Genomic DNA, 18,602 nt, shown 5'->3' on the forward strand with positions numbered 1-18,602 from the left:
GATAAGGCTGAGTTGTTGTTTGTCCTCTTATATCCTCAAAGGAAATTAATTTTCTGGCAAACAATGATGGAAGTGACAAAATAGTATTTGTACTTTCTACTATAACTTCAACCATCAATTCAACATCATGCTAAGGAGGTATAACAACGACCAACTATTACCACCTATAGCGCACAAATACATTAAAAAAAAAAATTCATTGGTTGTAGTGAAGGCAGAACTTTATTTTCTTACACAGGTCGGTTGATTTTAAAGTTGGTGGTGGTGTCACTAACGGATACATTAAACTCCTAGAGCCTAATGCACATCCACAATTAAGTTGTAGATGTCCGTGGAAAGTAGTTTTAATCCAAATTGTGTTATTTCTTTTCAACTTTCTTGGGTTGTTTAAACGGGATGTCTGGACCTTCAAGGTCATCATACAACACTACTGTTCACTACACTTAAACTGAGTATTCTTTCTCTTTGGCATTTAAATGTTTTGAGAGATTTTATTGCAGCTTCATTTTACAATTCTGCCTTTTTTGACGTTGTATTCTTTCACTTTCAAAGGGTTGTTGCCTTGTGTGAAGAACACAAGAAAAAACACTAGCGGACTGTTGTAAAGGTTTCTAGTGAGCCATTGGGAAAACTACAATTTGTGACGGTTTTATTGCCACCTGGTAAAGCAATAGAAGTTAGTGAAAAGAAATAAGTGTAAGCTATCTCCTTGGAGTGGATGTATGGAGAGTCCTGAACCACCATAAGTCATTGTGTCTCTTTCATTCTTTGATTGTTTATATTTTTCCACGCAGCGTCTTTGGGTGGGTGTTTGCTCAAATATTTATTTACATTTTAGCCTTTAAAATTAAAAGACGTAATCCCCCCTACTTGGTTGCCACACGATCCAACAAAAAAGAACCATTAAATCTTATGAAGAACTAAGAGAGAGATTTACATGTTATTGCCCCTAGTGAAGTAGCAAGAGAAGAATCAGACTAGGTTTCACTTGGAAAGAAGAATAAAGTTTCACTTTTAGGTTTCCATGTTTTAAGCTATCATGTCTCTAGCAAGCATGGTTTAAGATCTTGGTGAGGCCTTGCTAATATCTCGTTTTTTCAGAAAGGCAAAACGAGATGCATGGCAAGTTATAAATTGTACAAAAACTCGACCGAGATCTCACCAAATCTCGCCTCTCTACTTTTTTTAGGGAAAAATGCTAACGAGCAAGGATTTTGGTGTTTTTGCTTAAGGATCTCCATTTCTACACTCATTGAAGCTTAAAAGAGTACAAAATATTACCTCCCCATCCAAATTTGGAGTTACTTTTCTTCTCAAGAACCATTTTAAATAAAAAAATCTTCTCAAACCCATTTTTTCATGGAAACATCATTAATACTTCTTGGTTTAAATAAGTGATGCATATAACATTGATATATGGATTCATTGAAAGAAATTTTTTTTTTCTGTTTTTAATCTTTTTTATTTTTTTCTGTTAAAATAAATGATGCATATAACACTGACCTTAAGTTGATATGTGGCTTATCTTATGTCATTCCAATTCTCAATGTATGTGAACAGTCATCAATGTAATTGTTAAACAATTAAGTAATTATCTATGATGTATTTTAAATTCTTATGATTATGTTGTGTCATATATTGATTGTGGAATAGAGCATATTAGCCTAAGGTCCGAAGAGTCGGAGACTACTTATATAGGGTATGAAGTCAAAGTACCATTTTAGGAATGATTTAAAAAAAAAAAAAAAAAAAAAAAAAAAAAAAAAAAGATGTTTCCAATGTGTTTATAATGCAGATTAATTACCAAAATAAGCTTGTTTTATTAGGAATAAGCCTAGGGTTGGGTTCCATACATGTTGGGCCGTTGATCCCATGTATTTTGAGTGTAATAGACCACTTTTATGGGTCTAAAAAGAGGGCTCTAAGATTGAGTACGGGATTACTAGTTAGTTCCTTTTTTGGGCTTGACTTGAGTTATATTTGTTTTCTTAGGAGTCAAGTTATTAATTGAGTCAAGTCATTAGTAGTTAGTTTCCTTTTTCAACTAGTTTCTAATTTCAGTTTTTAGTAACTATTGTATTAGGAGAATATTTGGTTTCCTTTTTGAGAAACCTTCTATTTTGTAATTCCCTCCCCCATTAACATTATAAATAAAGAAGAGGAGGCTCCTAAAAGCCTAGAATGATTTTGATAAAAAAATAATGGTTGTTGATATTGTTTTCTTCATGAAGAGTTGTCTTATGTTTGATCAAGGCTGAAGGAATTGGTGTTTGATCCAATTAACTCCTTGCGGCGTGAAGTCCAGGAGGTTTTCTTCAAGCTTTCTTATTTCTTTCAAGTTTGTTTTCAAGGTTCTACTGCTGTCAAAACAATCAGGTAAGGGTTCTAATTTGTCTACAGAAAGATGTGTTATTAGTTCCTTGATAATACTTTGCTGAAAATTCAGAAGTTAATACCAGATTTCAGAACCTACTGTCAGAATAGAGTTTTGATTTGGCTATCTGGTCCTGATATGTTTTGATTCTGATCCTACTTATTTAATTACTCCATTTCTGTTGCTAGAACTTCTAATTGTTGATGCAAACTCTGTTGCCTGAAATTCCTGATTGTGGATCTGCTAATTTTGGTTTCTTCAAGGCCTGTTGACTAGTTTAAGTCGGACTGTTGTTGCTGTTTACTATTAGGTGGTTTTGGTTGTTCTTAGTTTAAAAGTTCTTGCAGTTTGGGGCTGGTTTGGTTATCCAATCTATCCCTACATTAAGTGGTATCAGAGCATGGCTAAGAACAACACCCCCACCCTAGCTTCTATTATGGAGTTTGTACAAAAATGGAAAATTGAATTGAAGGCTGAATTAGATGCCAGGTTGTTGAATGAAGGGACCCCACCACAACCGCCTACTGGCGATTCACATACAACACCCGAAGTAGAAACCCCATTGAATGTAGTTGCTCAGTTGACTAACAGGAGAGCAAACCCTAATCTGAGAGCACCACAGAGGGTTCCGATAGCACAACCTACTTTTGAAGAGCATGTAAGAGGATATTTTGAGACTGAGCGTCCCGTGCAACAAAGGTATTCTGGAGATTCACAGAAGGTCAAGCTCAATCTGAAGGAGTTTGATGGGAGATATGACCCCCAATTGTTCTATGATTGGGTAGTCGCACTAGACGACTATTTTGACTATTATGAGTTACCTGAGGAACGGAAGATGAAACTAGCTCGTGCTAAGCTAGTTGGGGCTGCTCGTGAGTGCTGGACGAGCTATGAGCTAGAGTTAGAAGACCATGGTAGAGAACCTACTAGTTGGAAGGAGATGAAGCTTGAGCTAACAGATAAATACTTGCCACTCAACTTCAGAGCTCGCATACAAGACCAGCTGAACTCTCTTCGTCAAGGGTCTATGACTGTTGCCGAGTATATGAATAAGTTTGATGCACTTTATTCTTGCACGAGCATTAGGAAGAATGAGAGGCAATTACTTTCTCAGTTTCGACTGGGATTACGATCTGAAATTAATAGAAGAATTGGTGTTGCTGATGTGTATACAGTGAGAGATTGCTTTGACAAGGCTCTTCAAGCAGAGGGACTTATGGCACAGCCAGGTAGAAGGTTTAGTTACCAAGCTGGTGAGGTCAAGAAATTTTTTTCAGCCACTAAACCTAACACTTTAGCACCCCCAAGAGCCACAACTCCTCTATGTGAAGTGAAGATACCTCTATTCAAACCAAAAGAACTTGAAGTCAAGGTTCATATTGAAGAGATGGTTCTTAAAGCTTCAAAGACAGAAAGTCAAGAGATAGAAGATTCCACTGAAGAGTTCTACATTGAAGAGAGCGTAGTAAACGAGACTGAAGCCTTGGAAGATGAGGTAGTAATTGAAAAAACTCCACAACAAGTCTTTGAGACTCATGATGAGAAGGAAGAGATTGTTCCTCCAATCTTTGATGAGAAGGTTACCAACGTTGATGACTCTATGCATACAACATTCACAATTGGTATCGATGCAAAGGTCGAACATACAGAGTTTGTTTTGCCATCATGGTTCTTCAAAGAGAAAGCTTCACGCCTTGAAGACTACATTCCACAAGTTTACAAGCAACCAGAATTTTATTTGGGAATGGTCAAAGCTATTACTCACATGTTTCCCCCTCATCACTGTAAAATTCGAGGACGAATTTTTTCAAGATGGGGAGAGTTGATGCAGATTAATTACCAAAATAGGCTTGTTTTATTAGGAATAAGCCTAGGGTTGGGTTCCATACATGTTGGGCCTTTGATTCCATGTGTTTTGAGTGTAATAGACCACTTTATGGGTCTAAAAGGGGGGGTCTAAGATTGAATACGGGATTACTAGTTAGTTTCCATTTTCATTAGTTTCCTTTTTAATTGGGCTTGATTTGAGTTATATTTGTTTCCTTAGGAGTCAAGTTGTTAATTGAGTCAAGTCATTAGTAGTTAGTTTCCTTTTTCAACTAGTTTCTAATTTCAGTTTTTAGTAACTATTGTATTAGGAGAATATTTGGTTTCCTTTTTGAGGAACCTTCTATTTTGTAATTCCCTCTCCCATTAACATTATAAATAAAGAAGAGGAGGCTCCTAAAAGCCTAGAATGATTTTGATAAAAAAATAATGGTTGTTGCTATTGTCTTCTTCATGAATAGTTGTCTTGTGTTTGATCAAGGCTGAAGGAATTGGTGTTTGATCCAATTAACTCCTTGCGGCGTGAAGTCCAGGAGGTTTTCTTCAAGTTTTCTTATTTCTTTCAAGTTTGTTTTCAAGGTTCTACTGCTGTCAAAACAATCAAGTAAGGGTTCTAATTTGTCTACAGAATTTCTGGGTTAAGATTCTCTATTTTATCTATTGTTGGCCTCCTGTTTTGGGAGTTCTGGCCATCCGATGGCCTTCTAATTTTGATCGAAGGTTAGTCCTATTCTGAAGGAAGTTTGATCCAATTTTGAGGCTAATCAGACCACTGGTTCCTGCTGAAGTGGACTGTTACTCAGTTCTGGCCGGTTATGGATTTTGTCCAGATCTGAATTCTGAATTCTGTTTTGTTTAAATCTGTATGGAACTTGACTGCTGCTATTATTCTCCAATGGGTTGGACTTTCAAATCAGTCCTTAGATGTGTTACTAGTTCCTTGATAATACTCTGCTGAAAATTCAGAAGTTAATGCCAGATTTCAGAACCTACTGTCAGAATCGAGTTCTGATTTGGTTATCTGGTCCTGATATGTTTTGATTCTGATCCTACTTATTCAATTACTCTATTTCTGTTGCTGGAACTTCTAATTGTTGATGCAAACTCTGTTTCCTGAAATTCCTGATTGTGGATCTGCTAATTTTGGTTTCTTCAAGGACTGTTGACTAGTTTAAGTTGGACTGTTGTTGCTGTTTACTATTGGGTGGTTTTGGTTGTTCTTAGTTTAAAAGTTCCTGCAGTTTGGGGCTGATTTGGTTGTCCAATCTATCCCTACATTAGTTTAGAAGGCCTAAAATAGGATAAATACCTGAAAATTCAAAGACCACATGGCCCCCGAGACCAACCACCGAGGTGATCGGGAAAAAGTACATGATCTCGAAGAGATCTCGCCAGATCTCTCTTTTTTGGATCAGCGAGATGGGGGGCGGAAGCGAGATCTTAAACCTTGCTAGCAAGTCTCTGGATGTAAGATAGAGAGACAGTCATGCAAATAGACTGACAATGACCAAGATCTATAATATTAACCAATGGTTCACAAGAAAGCCATTGAGACAAGCTCGTCTTAGCAAGCCATTACTTATGTCAAAATGAAAGATGGATTAGAAAATCACAAAAGGAAAGGGGGAAAAAAAGGGAAAAGAAAAAGGAACAACAATGCTAATAGAATTAAAAAGGGAACAACAATGTATAAAGAAGTACAAAACATGAAGGTAACGGAGAAAGACCTGGTGTATTGGAGGGTACATCGACATAGTACAAACTGGGCACTCAAGAAGCTCGCGTACACCATTTGTAGAAGATATTGCTCCTTGAGCATTAGGAGCATTGCAAGGTTTGCTGAGTTGAAAATTCTCCAATTCTTCATTGATAGCCAATGACTCCATATCTGTGGTGAGAGATTCAGGAACCTCTTTGCAAATGCTGCTTCCTGGAGCCATAAGAGATAACTCACTGGGCTCGGTTTCTCGAAACCGAAAAGGCCAACTGTCACACTCAAACATCCCAAATCTTTCACGAAAATCCATCCATTTAATTTGTGTATCTCAGGAAATACATAGTTTTACATAAGATTAAACATAAAACAAATTCCAGTGACATTATTGCTTCCCATTGGGGCACCTGTAGTCATTTAGGAAAAGAATAAAGTTTAGTCCAAGAAGTGATATCATGAGAATCTAAAACATTCAAGCACACATTTAGCAGTATACTTATTACAGCTAAGGGAACATCAACTGCAAGTAATCTAGTGACAGGGCATAAGGTATTTATAGACTTTATCACCAAAACATGTTAGTTGCATAAAAAGAATGACATAATTAGGGGTTAATAATCATTCCAGCAACAAAAGATTTAGAATATATGCTTAATGTATCATGTTGATAGAATATGTATGCTGATGTGGTGACTAGTGTGAGAATCAAGCGGTCAAGGTAGAGAATTCTCAATTACTATTGGAAAACATCAAGGATTAGCTCTAAGCCCTTATATGTTTGCTCTTCGCAGACCATATTGTTTTATTGGATGAGACAAAGATTGGCTCAACACTAAACTGGAGTGATGGAAGTCATCCTGGAAATCAATAGGCTTTAAGATAAGTACAACAAAGACGAAATATGTGATGTGTAATTTTAGTCACACTACGATGGATAACAATGTGGTGATAATTGAGGGGGAGAGAGATAATGCACAGTGACTATTTTAGATATTTGAGATCAATTATAAATAAAGATAGCGATATAGAGGACGATTTGTCACACAGAATTAAAGTGGGGTGGATGAAGTGGGGATGTTTGTCCGGAGTTTTGCGTGACCAATATGTCCCACTAAGCTTAAAGGAAAATCCTATAGGATAATTGTACACCCAGCTATGATGTACGAGGCAAAATGTTGGGTAGTTAAGGAGCGACATATGGATAAGCTATGTGTAGCGGAGATGAGGATGTTAAGATGGATGTGTGGGAAAATAAGGAAGGATAAATTAAGAAATGAACGCATTAAAGCATATTTAGGAGTTGCCTCAATCTATGATAAGTTTCGAGAAAGTCATTTGAGATGGTATAGCCATGTTCAATGGAGGCCTACAAATGCCCCAGTAAGAGGAGTGATCTAATCTTGGTAGAAGGATCTAAAAGATCTAGGGGCATGCCAAAAATGACCATATGAGATGTCGTGCGGAAAGACATGCTCAATTTAGGCCTTTGTCCTAAGTATGGCTTCAAATAGAGTGGATTGGAGGACTAGGATCCATGTATTGGACCCCATCTAGCTGTGTTCTACTTTGTTATTTTTTTCCTCATTTGTTTCCTTTCACTTTTACATTTCCTTTTCTCTGTCCTTACTTAGATCCATGCAGTCGACCTCATTAAGTTGGGATAAGGCTTTGTTGTTTTACAGGCTTTACGTCACCCCTTTATCTTCTGTGAGGAGTTATTGGATAAGGAATTAGAACCCCATAGTGATATAATTTTCAATTTATCTAATCTTATGGGACAATATTTTCTAGAACATCAAATATAATATATATCGAAATAATACTGGCTTGGTCAGCAAATAACCCTAAAAGTTTAGCATCTGCTTTTCTTCAACATTAATCTTAAATGTCAAACCACACACACATCTCGATCACTATGATGTGTTAATAGTAACAGGCATCTACATATATGTTATACATCGTCGCAGACTAATCCATTGTTAAAGTGCCCATCGCTCTAAAGCAGCCCTCGCAGATTACGCATAACAAGCAAATACTCAGACACAGAGCATTAAAATATTGGCTTCCAGGAGTTTGTGCCCTTCTACACAATCTTGCTCTCTCAATTAAATTGCCTTTCTGTTTTTATTATGTCATCCCATGGCAGTGAATGAAACAAGAATATGGATGGCTGAATTCGAGGAGAGATTGGCCTCCAAAGACACCTTCTGATTCAATTGTCGATGTACTCAACAAGTAAAATGGGATGTACATACATGAACAGCAAGAAAATGGATGGCCGAATTCGAGGAGAGATTGGCCTCCAAAGACACATTCTGATTCAATTGTCGATGGACTCAACAAGTAAAATGGGATGTAAATACATGAACAGCAACTTACAATAACTGGCCTAAGGACCCCAAAAGTATTACACCTGCTTACGAACTCTGAAACTGAATTAAGCAGGCTCTTAACAACTTATACTAAACTCAATAACACCTGGACTCAAAACATATGTGATGCAACAGTTCTTAAATCTTCCCTGGTGGAAAGCAAGTAGTAAATTTTAACTGAACAGAAAATAAACAGATGGAATAGGGATTTGCTTCCCAGATCATTTAATGATATACCATTGATCCTCAGTAAAGCATGCTTTGATAAAAACAGGCAATTTCTACATAAGGTACACAAGTACACAATAAAGAAAAGATTGAGAAATTTAAAGCTTTACGCTACCATACCATGGGTTGGCATCACAAATAATCTCTATTAGATGGAAGTATCGACCAATCATGATAAGCTACTTACACAGCCTCCAAACTTCGAAAGGGCCAGAGTTATAATCTGAATTACAATTGTTTGAATATAATTACATGTGAATTTCTGCTTTTTCCTTAATTATGATTTTTTAAATGAACAGAAAATAATTTAAATACATAACGGATATTGTTCATATACAGTTGTGTTAGTTAAAAATAAAAACAGGAAATTGTAGTTTTACAGGAAAAATTCGTGTTCCACTACTAGAGAATTTAGTCAAAATTACGCCAATAAATTCAACTCAAAAGTTCATACCAGCATTTCAGTAATTTATCACAAATCCCATATTCCCGAAGAATCAGAAACAGTAGAAACCCAACCAACTACACGTTCAAGCCCAGAGGCCACACCAGAGCACAAGAAGTCAGAAATATTCTAATCCACATAAACACAATTCGAACAATTCCACAAAAGCCGATAAAAAAAAATACAGATCAAACTGTAACAACCCAACAACACCACCCCCGGGTGAAAAAAATTACTGAAAAAATAATTACCCAAGGACACAGATCATCAATTAAGCTCACCAACGACAGCAATTCAAAACCCTAGAAACGCAAGTGGAAGATCCCTGGTTCTGCAACTGAATTTAAAGAAAAGTAACAAGGTTTCATCAAAGGAGACTCATCACTTCCAAAGAAGAGAACAGAAAAAACCTAAAACTTCTGGTACGCAAGGAGTGGCCGTGTAGGGAATCGATGTCTTCTATGGCTTGGCTGCTGTGAGTTTCATAGAATCGACTCGATTCGCTCCGTCTGCTTCGACTCATCCATTTGTAAAGCAGCGTCGTCGATTTTACGGAAGGAACGTGATGATCTATATACAAGCGATCTACAAGTAATTTTCCTAGACCGCATTCACTGAGCGTTGGATTGAAACATTTTATTTTGGAAAATTTTGACTGTTGGATGAATGTTATAAATCTGTAACCAATATATCCCAATACCTTTCCATTTTTTCTGGGCAACCGAACTCTGCCCGCCCTGTGTTTTTTGGGCGTGAAGATATCCAGCGTGGGGCAGCTGGATGGCCAGCTGTATCTGGGCGTAGGGAGCGTTGGACAAAAAAGTTGTTAGCCCGTATTTTGTTTTTTGGGGGGGGGGAAAAGAACGTCAACGGTTTCTGGCCGCGTTCTCTGCACGCAGACGTAGTTTTTTGTGAAATGACCTCTCCATTCCTGTACAAAATAAAAACTCCCTTCTCAATTGGCGTCTACCGTTTTACAAAATAAGAACTCCATCTAGGTCCATGCTCCCAGGCCTATGTATCCTCTTAATTGGTTCCTGCACTGATGCAAGGGGGATCCGGCTCGTCTCCAATGACTGATGCTACAACAAACGTCCAACAAGCTTGTAGATGGTCAACACGTGGAGATGAAAAATCTGACGGTTTGACGAACTTCAACATATTTCTCCTCTTGTTGAAAGATCGCAGAACTGAAAGAGGATTTGAAATCGATCTCGCAGACTCGTCTCCCTCTACTCTATTTTTTTTCCTCTTTCTCTCTTCATACACACCAAAGCCCCAACTTGTAGAGGGGTTTGAAATCGATCTTGCGAACTCATCTCCCTCTATTCTAACGGTAGGATTGTTGATCTCTAAGCAAGAGATTCAAGGTCGCAGGCGCTTTCAGAGGGGTTGGAGGCATTGAGCTTCAGGGTCACAGAGCGTCCAATCTCTCTTCTCGCTAAACATCTGCAAAGTTGCTCGATGTACGCTCCATCTCTATTGCTCTCTCTCTCTCTCTCTCTCACACACACACACACATTTGGGGTGAAGGTTTTAGAGGGGTTGCAGTCGTTGAGCTTTTCTTTGCTGTTGCCCCCTCCCCCATACCCAAAAAAAAAAAAATTTTCTTGTAAGAATAAGTGTTGCCTTCATGTCGAGATGGTTTGATATTTGAAATCTGAATGTAACTCCATTTAAATTTGCTTTCTTTCTCAGCTTGACTTTACTCTTTGGATATTTTGAAACATGTTCTTCACTCCCAGAGAAACATTAGGCTAAAGTGGATGATTGATTCATTACCTACAGGGCAGAGCTTTTTCTAAAAGAAGTGCTAGAAATTTACAATTCCAAATTCATGAAACCTTGGGTTGTGAATTTATTTCCCAAAATAAACTCCATTTAAATTTGCTTTCTTTCCCTGCTTGAATTTTCTCCCTGAATATTTTGAAACATGTTCTTCACTCCCAAAGAAACATTAGGCTAAAGTGGATTTACTTATTCATTACCTGCAGGGCAAAGTTTTTTCTATAAGAAGTGCTAGAAATTCAAGGAACCCATGGTTGTTTCTATCTTGTGCCTTGTACAATTAGACATCACCCAAGGGTGCTAGAAAATTTCATGGCATGCCCATAGATGTAAAAGTTGCATGCACTATAGTAGGCAGTTCTTAGTTCATGAACCAATTATTAGGAAGCTTTATTTCTGAGTTGGCACTATGTAAAGATACCATGCTCTGTATTGTAATAAATCAACCATCTGGGCTAAGTGGCATAACATACTATTCAAGAGTGCCATGGATTTTTTCTGCATCTTCAAAACATAGATTTGAGTTTCTCGATCTATCATCTCAGCTAAGTGGCATAACAAGTTTTCTTAATCTTTTTTTTTTTAATAAGATCTTCTTTCTTAATCCACCCATAATTTTTTTTCTAGCTTTTCTAGTTCTTCCAAATCTACGTTCCCATTAGATACTTCTTGGGTAGTAAATGAACAATGAATAAAGGGAGAACCATATTTGCAGCCTCTGCTTTTATGACCCTTTCTGCCCATTAGGAAGAAAATATTTTACTATTGGAACATCAAATATGTGTCAGCATCTTCAAAAAATCAATAAACATATATACAGGGGAAGTAAATATGGGAACCCATGGCTGTTGAGAAGTTGAAATAGAGAATATGGGTATTGGGACCTCCCTTGATAGGAAGCTCGAATTAAATGCCCATGTATTTGATTCCATAATGTAATCATGTGTTTGGTTTCTGGTCCAACCCAAGAAGGGTTTGTTCAAAGTAGTGATTTGGAAATTGTTCAAAGAAGTTAAATTCTGTATGAAAAGCAGGGGCCCAAGAAAAAAATAGGGAAATAGTCTTAGCAGTTTGGATATTCTGAAAGATTTGAATTAAAGACTATTGGATGTTATAATATCTGTTTAGCATCAAATAGAAGCGACAAAAGAGACTAATAGAATGGTAAAGATTCTAAACATACAATTTTTGCATGGTGTTTAATACTATCCTTTATGCCCCCCCCCCCTTTTTTTTTGGATTATATTGTAAAGTGTTCCCATACTATTGTTTCTTCTTTACTTTCCAGGTTAAGGCTTTGTTTCTTCTTTACTTCAATTGCTTAATATTTAGGCAAAAAAATGGAAGATCCAATGATTGCACATAGTGAGATTAAGCCTCATGTTAGTATGGTGTTTAATTCTGAGTAAAAGGCATATGATTTCTACAATGGATATGGAGGAACAAAGGGGTTTAGTTTCAGAAGAGATTGGGTACATAAGAGTATCAAAGATAATAAAACCATTACATCAAGGGTATTTGTATATAATAAAGAAGGAAAAAGGAAACCAAACAAGAGAGATAATAACATTGTCAAGCCTCGAGCGAAGACAAGAACTGATTGTCTTGCACGGATGAGAATTAAATTGAATATTGATGGGATGTACAATTACATTGAATTTGTTGAATGCCATCTATTAGTCATATGATGAAGTCATAAAGGAGTGTTTATGAATTTCATGCATTTGAAATTGATATGGCGGACGACTCTGGTATTAGACCTAAGGACATGTTTGAGTACATAAGTAGGCATGCAAGTGAAAAACAGAGCATTGGGTACCTAAAGAAAAATCAAAAGAATTATCTTCGAAGTAAGCGTCAACGAGACCTTCGTTATGGTGAAGCCGGGAGTTTGCTACTATATTTTAAAAATCAATTTAGGATAAATCCATCATTTACTTACTCATTGCAGTTGGATAATGATGAGCAGATAACTAACGTATATTGGGCTGATCGAAAGATGAGAATTGATTATGCACAATTTGGTGATGTTGTTAGCTTAATACAACATTTTCTATGGACAAAGAGTCTAGACCTTTTGGGATACTTGTTGGATTCAATCATTATATTTGGGGCTGTGCTTTTGTATGATGAGATGGTTGATTCATTCAAATAGTTGTTTGAGGTTTTTCTAGAAGTTCATGGACAAAAGAAACTATTTTCACAGATCAAAATGTTGCAATGGGGAAGGCTTTGACTGAGGTGTTACCTGTGACAAGGCACGGCTTGTGTTCATGGCATCTAATGCAAAATAGCATAAAATATATGGGCAACATGATAAAAGATGACTCAATTTTTTAGCAGATTTGAAGAAGTGTATGTTCCATTATGATGATGAATCACAATTTGAAATTGCACGAGATAAACTAAGGAGTGATTATCAGGTTGAAAAAAATTCTTGGTTAGACCGTATTTATTGTCTTAAATATAAATGGGCTAAGTGCTACATGAAGGAAACATTGACTATAGGAATGCAGAGTACACAACTAAGTGAAAGTATAAATGGCGACATGAAGGATTACTCAAGTTCAACTCTTGACCTTGTACAATTTTTCAAGCACTTCGAAAGGGTTATGACTAACAAGCGTGCTAACGAGTTGAGGGTAGAGTTTAATGCAAGAAATAAGCTTCCAAGAAATTTATTCATAAAGTCACCAATTATGAATCAAACAGCAAGAGTTTACACTCCTAAAATTTTTGAGAAACTTAAAAAACAGTCTGAGTGGATTAGTGCATGCTACACCAAGAAATTTATTCAGAATGCCACCTGTTATAAATATGTAGTCTCAAAATTTGGAAAAGAAGATGAATGTATAGTGTCGTGCAACCTAAAGGAGTATATGATTCATTGTAGTTGTAGAAAATTTGAGACATTCGGCATTCTTTGTCATCATGTTTTTAAAGTTCTAGATGTCAATGATTTCAAATATATTCCAAATGCATATATATTGAGGAGATGGACACGGACAACAAGAAATACAGTTATACATGATACTTAAGGAAAAGTTGTTGTAGAAGATGCCCACTTGGATTGTCCACAAAGGTATAGGCGTACTTGTCCTAAACTGGTTAAGATTGCAGCAATAACATCAAATTCATCTAAGGATTATGCTTATGTGGACAATGTTGCTAATGAGATCTGTAAACATATGGAAAATATAAATATTAGCTTTGATGAGCAGGATGATGAAAGGGTTCTAGTTAAAGATACTGTTGTCAATAATGGAGTAATTCTCAAGAAAAAAAGATGGTCTAAAAGAAGGTGGTAGACGTAAGAAGAGTTGGGAAAGAGAAAGAAAAAAATTGTTATGGGAATGATGGGTGGTGAAATAGGGCCGGGTTTTTTAAAACCCTAACCCAACCCTAGGTCCCCAAAACTCAAACCAACCCTAACACAAACTTGTCGGGTTCATGCTCAGGCCCAACCCTACCGGGCTCAGTGTTGGGCCGGGTTGGGTCGGGTTGACCCTAGCTCATCTTCTTAGTGGAATCACATTCCAATAAGTACGATTCAATTCCGATTTCAATTTCAATTCCAATTCCAATTCCAATTCTTTAAACAACTCCGCTACCTTCAAACTCTGAAAAACATTGACCGTAACTAACCCTCCACCCCCTAAATTCCTCAAAGTGCTAGCATGTGCTATGAGTCTAAAGAGAAAGGGTCCCTTCTACTAATCAAGTTTGCTTGTTGGATTTTCAAAAGCTTAGGAAAGAAGGGAAGGCTGAAGGGAAAGGGCATCAAGATGTTCTTCCTTCTTCATCTCTCAAAATAGAGATGGGGGAGACTGGGAGAAGCTAATCAAGGCAGTCTTCTTCTTACTTTAGTCTTTCATCTCTCAAAATAGGGATCGCTAGATGGGGGAGAGACTTAGGGAGAGGGATGAGTCGAGAGCCTACCTCAAGGCCTCAAGGGTTTCTACTTCCTGTGATTTTTGCATTTGGAAAGAGCAGAGGGGTTAAGGAGCTAGGGTTTAAAAATACATTATAGTTATATAGTGTATACTAGGGTGATAAAACATTATTAGTTAAATACAATAATAATCAAGGTTAGACTCAGGGCAGGTTAGGGTCGGGCTGGGTTTTCTATACCTCAACCTAGGCCCAGCCCAACCCCACATAGGGTTAGGCCGGGTTAGCCCTCATAGTCGGGTTAGATAGGGTTCAGGCCCAAGGCGGGTTAGGGCAGGTTCGTATCGTCAGGGCTAAATTTACACCCCTAATTCTTTATAGGAAATGCAATAAGCTTGTGCACCTTTTGAAATACACCATTCGATTCCACCTTTTGAAATACAACAAACTCGTGCACCTTGTGAAGTTGACCAACTAAATGACAATCAAAGTTTCAGATCTATATTGCTGGTATGTTTCAAATATATCGGTATATTTTCCATTACAATCCTGTTATTTATTCACTATTGATGTATTGGTTGTTGCCTTGTCGCAGGATACTTATGACTTGCAAGGAATATCATCCCAAGCTTCAACAAATAGCAACATCTTTCCCCCATTCAAATAGTGTCTGATCAATTTTAGTTGTTAAGTTTCTTTTCTTACTTATGGGAACATATATGCCTTAGTTGCATTTATGGAATTCTAATGTGTGTTTGAAATTGATTTCTTTTTGTTATATATCCAATATATGTGACATTGCTGAATTTTTTATTATATTTCGACACTAACATGGTTTATACCCCTAGGTGAGTCTTTAGCTCAATCGAAAGAGCACATGGGGGTTACACCCATGGGATGGTGGTTCGAATCCACCAAGACTCAATATTTGTTGTTAAGCATATCATTAGTGTCAATTCTATTTGAAACCTTGATGGTTTATATGCTCTTGATGGAATTGCTTGCATCTCCTTTCATTAATAACAATCCATTTAATAAAAATAATTCATAAAATAAAGAGAGAATCCAAAATAAAGCACCAAAAAAGAAAACATCATTTCATTACTAACCTTTCAATTACATAACATCATCACATTCTTCTACCAATCACAATTGCTACAAACACATCGACTAAAAAAACAAATACAAAATTAGCTACAACCTTCACTGATCCAGCAAATTTCTCTATTTAATCCATTCTAATTTTTTCACTATGCACCTCCTCTTGCAACCCTCGCATCTCCTCTTGCAACACCCGCACCTCTTCTTGTAACCCTCGCACATCCTCTCGCAACCTCCGCACCTCTTCTTGCATCTCTCGAAAGTCATGTGCGAGATTGTTTATTGGGACTTCTTTATGCGGAAGCTCGGTTGTTGGTGCATTTATAGGATCACACTAAGCGAAGTAGTTACATGTAAACTCTAGGCACCCGTAAAAGAGTCTATTTGATTATCCGCAGTCTCTGCGATCCTAATCGTAGCTTTTCGATTACACCTACACCTGATGCATCTGTACTTATGTACATCGGGATTACTACAATTAACACTTGAGATAGACATTTGATCTGCAAAATAAAAATACAGACGTCAATCAGCCACATAAAAGATATGGTGCACAAAACCATTTGCTATGGAATGAATTTGAAACTTAAATGCATTGAAAGGTTGTATGGAAGTGGACACCATTAAATACAAGTGTCTATTAAATAAATGCAAGGTTGTTGTCAAAGATGAACAAAAGAGACAAGAAGACTCTTGATGCATAGCATGAGTAGTTCTTGTTGCCTTCTTGGTTTCTGGGTTCAAACCAAAGATGTAAACCCAAAAGTATTTTCTCATAATGTCCACAAAAAACACAATCTTTACAACCCTTTTGGCTGATTGAATTTTAAGTTCATCCATCTTTACGTTTGTTGATCTCTTAAGAGACTTTTGGATTATGGACTCTCTAAGTACCTTCTAAATAATTTTGGAGGATAAAGTCAGATATTTAGCTGAAGTTCTTATACTCTTATTTTGAGATACCATTCACTACCTTTCAAGCAGCCCCATATCCTTGAAAACATCCCAACAAGCTTTAGTCAGATCTCCAAAGTATAGTTACTAAACCTCTAATTAGTGCAGATGTTCTAGCTAGATGACATTGGAACACCCAAGCATGCTTACAAACAGGAATAGTGAACAAGGAAATTATAATATTTTTTAGACCTAGAAATCCTCCACCCCAGACTGAGAACTCTTCCCCATAAAGATAGAACAATGAGAGTAGTCCTTAGAACGTTAAATACTTTTAACCAATATAAAACATACCCAACCCATGCATTCTCATGTGGACATATTTACGGGCAAGTGCAAATAAACCTTACTGCAAGGCTCTGCATCCATTCTCTCCATGTGATACTAGAAAAGAGGAGAGGGGGAGGGAGGGACAAACAATCCTGTTATTTATTTGTGTCAGAGTGCTGAACCATCTATTTTGTTATAGCTGATAAGAGAAGGAAATTCTCAACCTTAGTTCATTTCCAAAGAATCTAATAAATATGGTGGTCATATATTTCAGAGTGCATCAAGGAATTATAAACTAGAACAAGCAGAAATTGATCAGGAAAAACTTGGATTACTAGTAGTTGCGAAACAATGATTCCCTGGTCTTGAAAACATTAGGAGGGAGATAATGATGTAAAACAATATCTTGTTCTTTCAAATCAAAACATAGGCAAATTATAAATACATGATTCAATGAGAATTCTAGGCCAATTGGAACATAAATGATGAACCAATCTGTCCTTGCACTGAAGCCATCACCTGTAAAACTTTGTGTGCCCAGCAATGTCCCTGCATATCAGCTTCATCTCTTTTTTTTTTTTTTTAAGGGTATGGGGGAGGGGGCAACGGCAAAGAAAAGCTCAACGAAGTCAAGTAGGGAAAGAAAGAAAATTTAAATGGAGTTACATTTAGATTTCAGATATCAAACCACCTCGACACAAAGGCAACACTTATTCTTACAAGATTTTTTTTTGGAGGTATGGGGGAGGGGGCAACAACAAAGAAAAGCTCAATGACTCCAACCCTCTGAAACCGTCACCCTAAATGTGTGTGTGAGAGAGAAATAGAGATGGAGCATACCTCGAGTAGCTCTGCAGATGTTTAGCGAGAAAAGAGATTGGACGCTCTACGACCCTAAAGCTCAACGACTCCAACCCCTCTGAAAGTCCCTACAACCTTGAATCTCTTGGTTGGTGCTCAATGATCTTACCGTTAGAATAGAGGGAGACAAGTCTACAAGATTGATTTCAAGCCCCTCTGCAAGTTAGGGCTTTAGTGTGTATGAAGAGAAAGAGGGAAAAATAGAGTAGAGGAAGACGAGCCCGCGAGATCGATTTCAAATCCTCATTCACCTCTGTGATCATTCAACGAGAGAAGAAATATGTCGAAGTTCGTCGAACTGTCAAATTTCTCATCTCCATGTGTCGACCATTTGCAAGCTCGTTGGACGCACATTGGAGACTAGACGGATCCATGCAAGGGCCACGCAACTAGGTAGCATTCATTTTTCTATTTTTCCTAGTTTTTTGATAAATCAAATATTTAATAAACATTAACAAAGTGAGTTACATGAACCTATTAAAATCCGAAAAAAAAAAAATACAATGAAAGGAGGAGATTTTGCATCCCAAACAAAAGGTGATCATTAGTTTTACCAAAAGAGGCTAGCGAATTAGCCATAGAATTCCTTTCATGGTTGGTATGTACAAAATGAACTTGGAGAAAAAAGAAGCTGAGGTAGTGGTAGTTTTTCAATGAAGCTAGATATACACCAAGGACAATCAACATGAACACGTTTGAGAAGATTTAAGACTAGAGATTATCAACTTAAACAATGAGTCAACGAAAACCTTTAGAGATAACCAGTAGGAAAGCACG

At 37.1% G+C, this 18,602-nt stretch overlaps 1 protein-coding gene and 1 long non-coding RNA gene across 4 annotated transcripts in view; one reads left to right on the top strand and one right to left on the bottom strand.

Annotated features, from left to right (window-relative positions):
* Nucleotides 1-9,691, bottom strand: part of LOC122066221 (E3 ubiquitin-protein ligase SINAT2-like) — a 42,293-nt gene extending 32,602 nt beyond the window's left edge. Inside the window, exons 1-2 of one of the 3 annotated variants that reach the window (XM_042630043.1) lie at nucleotides 9,242-9,691; nucleotides 5,929-6,322 (exon numbers count right to left, since the gene is read on the bottom strand). In XM_042630043.1, the coding sequence (XP_042485977.1) occupies nucleotides 5,929-6,228 (300 nt within the window). In that variant the 5' untranslated portion in view covers nucleotides 6,229-6,322; nucleotides 9,242-9,691. Of the gene's footprint in view, nucleotides 1-5,928; nucleotides 6,323-9,211 lie in introns of all 3 variants that reach the window. The other 2 variants (XM_042630044.1, XM_042630042.1) reach the window with 2 other exon arrangements.
* Nucleotides 9,692-9,815: 124 nt separating this feature from the next.
* On the top strand, nucleotides 9,816-15,418 carry LOC122066222. Its single transcript, XR_006136291.1, has 2 exons — nucleotides 9,816-10,426; nucleotides 15,235-15,418. It is a non-coding gene; the product is annotated as an uncharacterized LOC122066222 (long non-coding RNA).
* Nucleotides 15,419-18,602: the final 3,184 nt, after the last annotated feature.

Source organism: Macadamia integrifolia, unplaced genomic scaffold, assembly GCF_013358625.1.
Source record: "Macadamia integrifolia cultivar HAES 741 unplaced genomic scaffold, SCU_Mint_v3 scaffold23, whole genome shotgun sequence".
In the NCBI taxonomy this organism is placed as follows: domain Eukaryota; kingdom Viridiplantae; phylum Streptophyta; class Magnoliopsida; order Proteales; family Proteaceae; genus Macadamia; species Macadamia integrifolia.